General features: G+C 36.0%; 1 protein-coding gene across 1 annotated transcript; it reads right to left on the reverse strand.

Moving 5' to 3' along the window:
- Nucleotides 1-1,484: 1,484 nt before the first annotated feature.
- On the reverse strand, nt 1,485-3,878 carry LOC138163086 (E3 ubiquitin-protein ligase Topors-like). The gene is given in 1 exon segment (XM_069090561.1): nt 1,485-3,878. A coding segment is annotated over 1 exon segment (2,340 nt). The 5' UTR covers nt 3,825-3,878.
- Nucleotides 3,879-9,515: the final 5,637 nt, after the last annotated feature.

Consider the following 9,515-nt stretch of genomic DNA (forward strand, 5'->3'; position numbering starts at 1 on the left):
TTTTGATCATATGATTGCATGACTTTTAGTAGTGATTATATTGTTTTTCATCCTATAGTCAACTGCATGCCTTCTTGAGGGAGTATACCAAATATTTTCTTATTGTCATATTTTTGAAGACGTGATCTTTGAAAAAGAAAGCTTCTTTCAGTAGCCCACTTTAAAAAATACAAACCCACTAAAGAGGGATCACACCTTAAACCATGTCAGCTGACAATTTTTCCTAATATCATATGGGATTGCTTGACAGTCACCTGAAAATAAGAATGGAACCCAACATGGAGATAGAGTTGAGGGTATCAGGAACTAAGGAAGAGGCTCGTATGGAAGGTCCAAGAATACCAAGAAAAAGTTTCAACTATTTCACAAAATAGTTCAGGACTGATGTTGTCAAGCAACAGTTAGCCATAGTTACCACCCTTCTTGTGCTACATTTGATAAATCAGAGGCCATCATTTTTTTTATCTTTTTCAGAGAAAACAAAACTATTGGCATGTGCCTCTCCTTAGAAATGTCAGGGCACTTTATTTTGCTTGGTCCTTAATCATGTCTTTAGTAGTAACAAGATGATTGAGAAGGCACATTTTTTTTCTGAGACCTAAACGACCATTTATTATAGAAGTGCTACATTTGAAAGGAGTTTGATAAATAATGCACCTTGGCTTAGTGGATCTAATGCTTTCCTCAGAGTTAGGAAGACAGAGGTTCAAATCCCTTCTCTGACAATTATTAGAAGTAATGTCACCAAAACTTCCTGAATTTTGAGTAAGATGGAGATGAGATAATTTGTGAAAAAATATCTTTAAAAGAATTTTTAAATTAAAGTTCTATTTGTATCTTCAGTCAAAATAATAATAATGATGATAATGATGATGAGACTCAAAAAATAAAAGTATTTCTAAATATAACAAATAAATCATTAATGCTCAAGGTCAAATATATACTTTACAGTAAGCCTTATCTTCTCCCTCCCTATAGGATCTAGCTATCTCACTAGCTTGTGTGAAAAATCACTTTACAAATTTTAAAATACTATATAAAAGTCTTGATCACCATATTTTTGGTTTTTCTTTTCTTTTTTCCCTTCCACTGTGGTTCATATAATCCTGGCACAAAATTCCCACCATAATCATCATCATCACCACTACCACAATCATACACTTCTCATACCTTATGATATAGATGACCATGATTATTATATCAAACCATGTAATTACAATTCTTATTTTAACACCATATACAGTTTTTCTTGTTATATTTCCCCTGGCTTTCTGTTTGGCCAGTAAATATTCTTATTAATCGAAGTAAAAGACTCAGTCAATATATATTGTTTAATCCTCTAAGAATGGTTTAACCAATTAAGAATTTAAATATATTATACATTTTAAGGGTCATTTTAAAAGAAAACACATTATGTATATTTTATTCTATTAACTAAATAAAGTGGGGTTATTTCCAATAACAAAATAATGTAGTAGGTCCCTTCAGTCATTCTTACTCTGTTGTTTTATATGTTCTCTTTCTAAGAACTGTTTGCTGTCATAGATTCTGTTACCAAAATTATCTCCACCTTCACCTTTCTGGTCACATTTTTCCTGTCTCTTCTTAATGTGACCTATGGTGTCTTCAGAAGCTTGGGATATAGGGTTGAAAAATTGTTTAGGAAGCCCCAGTCTATTGCAGGATGTAGACTGCTGTATTTGGTGCATCTTAACTGGAACAGGCAATGAGTTAGGCATTATTTCATTATTTTCCTTCTCTGAATGTTGGCATTTGAATCTACTTTTCTTACCCATCTTTTCATGGTGTGATGAGATACATTCTACATACACAGTCCCTTACCTCCTCATGTACTGACAGTTTGGTCTGTGATTCTCAGGATGGAGGCAAATGTTAGGACTTTTTAATCTAAAAGCTTTTTCTCTGTTGAAGAAATGCTGGGCTCTCCCCCTAGGACTAATACACTCTCTTGTACTAGCTAGAACTGTCCTTAAAGGTCGATAATTATCATCTCCTATTTCACCTTCCTGAGCTTCATAGGATATAGTTAACAAAGGTTCATTTATATAGCTTTTTCTCAAGCTCCTATCACTGTGATCTCTCTTTCTTGATCTTCTCTTTTTAGGGCGATGGGACAAATGTCGTTTGTTCTCAGTAATTTCAGGTATCCTTTGTTTAAGACAATCCTTATAGTCCCTGATCTGTGAAATTTCTGGTCTTCTGTAGGGGTGTGAACTTAGTTCTCCATCTTGGCAGGGTGTTTGACACTTCAACATCTCCTTCCTGAAGGTCTGTTCTCTCTGATTTTTCTCAGTGGGCCTCCCATGAGAATAGACATTCTGTAAATAGCAATTCCAAGTTTGGTCTTTCTTTTGGGATGAGTTACCAACTAAGGGTTGTTGTGTTTCCTTCATCAAAGGTGGGCTTCGTTGCAAGATCTTATCCAAGGAATCTGGGTTTTTGTTCTTTTCTGGTTCTTTCTCCTGGGCCTGTATTGACTGACAAATGGCCAACAATTTTTTTTCTTTTGTGTTAGAATTTGAAGTGGCTGAGATATCAGATACAGAGTAATTAGCTCCATTGTCTCCTAAACGCTTGTTTTGTTCAAGTTGTAGCATCTTCCCTTCTGTATTTCCTTCAGAAGTGCATCTCTTGCTGTCAGATGGTGGTTCTAGCAATCCTATGACATCCCCATTCATTGATTTAAGATGAGCAATGTGGGTGCAGTTCTGTGATGAAACCACACCTTTGCTGTCTCCTGAATCCGACATAGTTTGGGGGCTAAGGTGGTGTTTATTTCTGGTTCTACTAGGCTCTTCTAGATTTCCTTCAGGTAACAAAGAAGATGAATCAGATGTCATGTTATGCTTTGAGCTTGAGTGAGGCAATACTCCTTTATTCCATGAGTCATGAATGTTTTTGGCCATCTCTGCATAATTTTCCAATGCTGGTAAAGCCCATTTGTCATTAGCAGGTGAGATAGTGAATAGATTTCCTCTTCCATTCGAAGGAGAAGGACATTCATAAATGGCTCGCTGGTCATACATTTTCATGCTAAAAGGTGACCGAGCAAAACTGATAAACTCATGTAAAAAGTGTTCTGTATATTGCAATAGATAGGGTCCCAAGATTTCAGAAAAGGTCTGGCTGTCTAGATCATGCTCTGTCATATTTTGGAGTATGATAGTAAGTATATTTTTTGCCGTGTATCCATAGTCACCATAAATAGCTATCAGTTCACGTTTCAGCCATGGGATTAATCTATGTAGAGAGTTTGGGTTTCTCAGGAAGTATTCTGCTGAAGTGTGCCTATAGAACCCACCACCCCTGACATATAATACCCGAAGCCCAGAAAAATAAAGAGCTCTTCTGAATTTAATAACCACCTGTTCCTTAAAGTATCCTGAAGACACTTCATGGGGATGATCTTGCTTGTTCCCAAAAAACTGTTTCAGTAGTTCTTGGACAGCATGATATCTCAGAGGATTGATCTGACTAGAGGCATCATCAGATAATGCACTGTCCTCAGAGCCAGGCTGACAGCTTGGAAAAGAATCAACGTAACTGTTACTCTCTTCAGGCAGTACCAGGATGTCATTCCCTAAAAGATACTGTTCTTGCTTCTTGGTGTCACTCCCAAATCTAGAAGATTGGAAGAAAGAATGACTACCTTGTCCCCAGAGGGGATGTCTGATTTTCTTTGCAAATCTTTCATGAGGACAGTCACTAAGGAGCCTGTGTGAGCAGGGATTCAAATCAGCCCCCTTCTGTGTTCCATTCAAGTAGATGGGACACTGACAAATAGGCAAAAGTCCTAATGACATTGTCCTTCAAAAACTCCTGCATCCAGTCCTCTGCAAGAATGAATGATCAGTGTCTTCTCACTTCTTAAGGTCAGGATCTACTGAAAGCAACCAACATAAATTTATTTAACACATAATGTTTTTCCCTGCTACACATGAAGGAACTAAAAAAGATTTACCAAATTTGAAGCAATAGACTATGCTCTAAAACTATATTATGGAAGCTTTTTGCCTGCTACATATGCTATATGGACATAAAGTACATTAATAAATGTTGGTGAGTACTTTTCATAAAGACTTCCCAACACTTAGCATTGTAGGCTGGGTTATATTTCTTTAGTTTCATAAGATTCATGGATTCTTAGCACTGGAAAGGACCTTGGAAGGTCATCCAGATCTATTCTCCTAACTGACTTTTGAATTCTCTCTTCAACATTCTGTGACTGTTGGCCAGCTGACCTTTACTCGATTGCTACTAACGCCTAAAACAAACAAAAATCCAATTGTTTCACAAAGCAGTTCAAACAACTCCACTCTAGATACTGAAAAGGTTTCCCTAGTTTATACTGAACCAAAATCTGACTGTGTATAACTTCAACTGATCTATCCTATTTGCCTATGGAGCAGTACAGAAAAATAGTTATTTCTATATGTAACAACCCTTCAGATGCTGGAAGACAGCTATCATGTCCCTTCTCAGCCTTGTCTTCAATAAGTTAAACATCTCCATTTCCTTCAACATTTCCTCTTATAACACTGTCCAATTCTGATAGTGTATTAAATGTATGGATAAAACATTTTTGAAATGACATTCAATATGAAAATCATTCACAATAAAAGACATATTAAGTTAAGTATAGGTTCTGAATCTTTTATCTTTTCCCAACCTTCCCTGACTCTATTTCTAGGACATATTTAATTACTATCATCTGTTAAGAATGATTTTCCTTCTTAGCTTTCCATCACAGAGCAAAGAGATAAAGCAAATATTTCATAATTTACCAGGATCCTGAAAGCATATACACTCATGTAAGTCTAAGCTACTGAAGCTGCTAGGCTGTGTTAGTTTCTGCTGCTCATCTCTTCCATAGCGATGGAATCTAGAACATGTCATATTCTGGAGTCTTCTCCCTAGGAAGAGCAACTACATTCCTGACATATTGCCCTCCATCTTAACATGCCCTACTTAAGTGCTTCTCAGCTTTAGAATGTAAAAGTTCAAAATTAAATTTTATTTTTTGATGGCTGGTGCTATCTTATTACATTTTTAAAAATCGGCCATTGTTAATGGATTTATCTGTGTTTGTATAATATTCTAGTTATGGATAATGGAATATACCATAGAAATTTGTTGTTTTATTGTTATTATTATTGTTGAGTCATTTCAGTCATGTCTGACTGTCTGTGACCCCATTTGGGACTTTCTTGACGAAGATACAGAGTTATTTGCCATTTCTTTCTCTAACACATTTTATAGATGAGAACTGAGGTAAACAGGGTTAAGTGACTTGCCCAGGGTCACACAGCTAGTAAGGATCTGCCTAGTTGTCTACCACCAAAGAAAGAATGAAAGATTTTTTGAAATATAGAAAGATAAGCCAATGATAGCACGGGCATCTTCAGTGAAAATAAAGGAAATGAGAAATGCAACTTGAAATTAGATGAAAACATCTTTCAAATCTATAATGAAATGAAAAGTTATAATTCCCAATAAGACATCAGAAATGCTATTAAAGATCCTCCACAGTCTAAGTCTAGCTTATTTTTCCTATTATGGTAACTAAATGATTGCTAGTTACTATGGCAGATGGGAAGTTTAATTTCTGGTACTTAGAAATGGCCATGTATAAAACTTTGATGTTGTATGTCATTGATTTATGAGAGTTATCAATAACACAGTTGATGACTCTACCTTCTCCTCCCCCCATAATCAATCAGTTGTCATCTTTCCTATTTAATATGTTGCACAACTTTTCTTCTTTTGTCACTTTTTAAAATTAAATTTTATGTTTATGTTTAGTCTACATCATTAATTTCCACAAGATTTTGAGTTACAAATTTTCTCTTTATCTTTCCCCTACCCACAACCCCAAAACAACGATCATACTATATACCTACTCCCCCAATCTGCTCTCTCCTATAGCCTCCCTAATCCCCCCTCCAACTTTCCAGTAGGGCAACATGGATCTCTATATTCCAGTGCCTGTTTATCATATTTTTCAGTTGCATGTAAAAAAAGAATAATAATATTTTTTTAAACATTTGATTTTAAAACTCTAAATTCCAGATACTTTTCCTTCCTCCCTCATCACCCACCCTTACTGGAAAGAAAAGCAATTCAATATAGGTTGTACATGTGTAGCTATGCAAAACATTTCCATAGTGGATATATTGTGAAAGATTGACTATATTTCCCTCTATCCTATCCCACCCCCCACTTGTTCTATTCTGTACTTTGAACCTGTCCCTTTTCAAAAGTGTGTGCTTCCAACTTCCCTCCCCCTCCAACCTGCCCTTCCCTCATTCATTCCCCTCTCATCCCTTCCCCCCCTACTCTCCTGTAAGGAGAGATACCCTACTTAGTGTATATATCATTCCCTCCCTGAGCCAAATTCAATGAGAGTAAGGTTGACCCATTCCCTTTTGCCTTCCTGTACTTCCCCTCCATTGTAACAGTTTCCCTAGCAACTTCTATGTGAGATAATTTACCCTATTCTATCTCTCCCTTTCTCCTTCTCTCATCATATTCCTTTCTCATCTCTTAATTTTATTTTTTTGATATCATCCCTACCTATTCAACTGATCCTGTGCCCTTTGTGTATACATGTACACACATATAGACACACTCCCATATGTATTTATATACACATACACACTGCTATACATAAATATATATATAGATAGATAGATATAGATACATATATATTCTCTTCAACTATCCTCATACTGAGAAAAGTTTCATGAGTTACAATTATCGTTTTTTCCATGTAGGAATGTAAATAGTTCAAATTTAATAGGTTCTTTATGATTTCTTTTTCCTGTTTACCTTCTCAGATTTCTCTTGCTTCTTGTATTTGAAAGTCAAATTTTCTATTCAATTCTCTTTTTCTTCATCAAGAATGCCTCAAAGTCCTCTCTTTCATTGAATTACCATATTTTCCCCTGAAGCATTAAACTCGGTTTTGCTGGGTAGGTGATTCTTGGTTTTAATCCTAGCTCCTTTGACCTCTGGAATATCATATGCCAAGACCTTCGAACCCTTAGTGCAGAAGCTGCTAGATCTTGTGTTATCCTGATTGTGTTTCCACAATACTCAAATTGTTTCTTCCTGACAGCTTTTAATATTTTCTCCTTGGCCTGGGAACACTGGAATTTGGCTCTGATATTCCTAGCAGTTTTCTTTTTGAGTTCTTTTCCAAGAGGTGATCAGTGAATTCTCTCAAATCTTATTTTGCTCTCTGTTTCTAAAAGATCAGGGCAATTTTCCTTGAGAATTTCTTGAAGGATGATTTCTAGGCTCTTTTTTGACCATGGCTTTCAAGTAGTTCAATAATTTTAAAATTATCCTTCCTGGTTTTATTTTCCAGGTCAGTGGTTTGTCCAGTGAGATATTTCACATTACCTTCTATTTTTCTCTTTGTTTGAATCTGTTTTATAGTATCTTGATTTCTCATAAAGTCATTAGCTTTCATTTCCTCCAATCTAATTCTAAAGGAATTATTCTCTTCAGTGAGTTTTTGAAATTCCTTCTCCATCTGGGCAATTCAGCTTTTAAAGGCATTCTTCTCCTCATTGGATTTTTGGGCCTCTTTTCCCATTTAAGTTAGTCTATTTTTAATGTGTTATTTTCTTCAGTAATTTTTGGGGTCTCTTTTAGCAGGCTGTTGAATCACTTTTCATGATTTTCTTGCATCATTCTAATTTTCCTTCCCAATTTTTCCATGGCTTGTAACCAGCTCATATTTTTTCTTGGAAGCTTTTGATACAAGGAATTTTGACTTCATTGACTCCTTCTGGTTCCATGTTTTGATCCTTCCCCCCCCCCCTCAAAAGGATATTATGGTCTGATTGTGATTCCTCTGGTTGCTCATCTTGCCAGCCAATTACTTGACTTTTGAGCTCTTTGCCACAGTAGAATTTTGCTTCCACAGTGGAGAGAGCTATGTCACAAATCACTGAGGTTTTCACAAATGTTGCCAGAGCTATAAGGAAGGTGCCCTCTCTACAGCCACCACCAGCTCTGACCCACGGGTCACACGGGGCAAGCACATCACCCAAGACCATGATCTAGATTCAAGCAGGTCAAAGCAAGAGTGATTACCCTCTGAATGGTTTATTTTTTCCAATTTATTTATTTACTTTTAATTTTCAACATTCATTTCCACAAGATTTTTAATCACAAATTTTTCTCTCCAACTTTCCCCTACCTCCCACTCTAAAATAGCATACCTACTGAATACCCCTTCCCCCAATCTGTTCTCTCTTATATCCTCCCTCATTCCCCACCCAACTTTCTAGTAGGGCTTGATGGATTTCTCTACCCAAGTGCCTGTATATCTTAGTTCCCAGTTGCAATTGAAAAGTATTTTTTAAAAAAACATTTATTTTTAAAACTTTGAGTTCCAGATTTTTTCCCTTCTTATCTCCTCACCCACCCCCACTGGGAAGATAAGCAATTCACTATAGGTTGTACATGTGTAGTTATGCAAAATATTTCCATAGTAGTTATATTGTGAAAGACTAACTATAATTCCCTCCATCCTACCCCCCCCTTATTCTATTTTATCCTTTGACTGTATCTCTTTTCAAAGATGTTTGCTTCTAACTACGTTCTCCCCTAGTCTGCCCTCCCTTCTATCATCCCACTTCTTATGTCCTTTCTCCCTACTTTCCTGTAGGGTAAGATGCCCAGTTTGGTGTGTATGTTCACTTTCCTGCACTTCCTCTCCATTGTAACAGTTTTCTCTAGCCTCTTTCATATGTGATAATTTACCCTAATCTATCTCTCCCTTTCTCCTTTTCCTAATATATTTCCTTTCTCACTCTTAATTTTACTTTTTTTAGAAATCATCCCTTCATATTCAACCCATCCTGCATTTTATATATATATTTATATATTCCCTTCAATTATTCTCATATTGAGAAAAGTCTTGAGTTACAATGATATCTTTTTCCATCTAGGAATGTAAATAGTTCAACTTTAATAAGTTCCTTATTATTTCTTTTTCCTGTTTGCCTTTTCATGCTTCTCTTGCTTCTTGTATTTGAAAGTCAAATTTTCTGTTCAGCTCTGGTTTTGTCATCAAGAATACTTGAAAATCTTCTATTTCATTGAATGATCATAATTTCCCCCATAGCAATACACTCAGTTTTGCTGGGTAAGTGATTCTTGGTTTTAGTCCTAGCTCCTTTGACCTCCAGAACATCATTCCAAGCACTTTGATCCCTTAATGTTGATGCTGCTAGGTCTTGTGTTAAACTGATTGTGTTTCCACAATACTTGAATTGTTTCTTCCTGACTGCTTGCAGTATTTTCTCCTTGACCTGGGAACTCTTGAATTTGGCTACAATATTCCTAGGAGTTTTCTTTTTGGGATCTTTTTCAAGAGGCAATTAGTGAATTCTTTCCATTTCTATTTTGCCCTCTAAATTATCAGCACAATTGCTTGATAATTTCTTGAAATATGGCATCTACAATTTTTTTTTAATCAT

The sequence above is a fragment of the Petaurus breviceps genome, unplaced genomic scaffold (genome assembly GCF_028583685.1).
Source record: "Petaurus breviceps papuanus isolate PSGF00001 unplaced genomic scaffold, PetGlider_PUasm1.0 187, whole genome shotgun sequence".
Taxonomy (NCBI): Eukaryota; Metazoa; Chordata; class Mammalia; order Diprotodontia; family Petauridae; genus Petaurus; species Petaurus breviceps.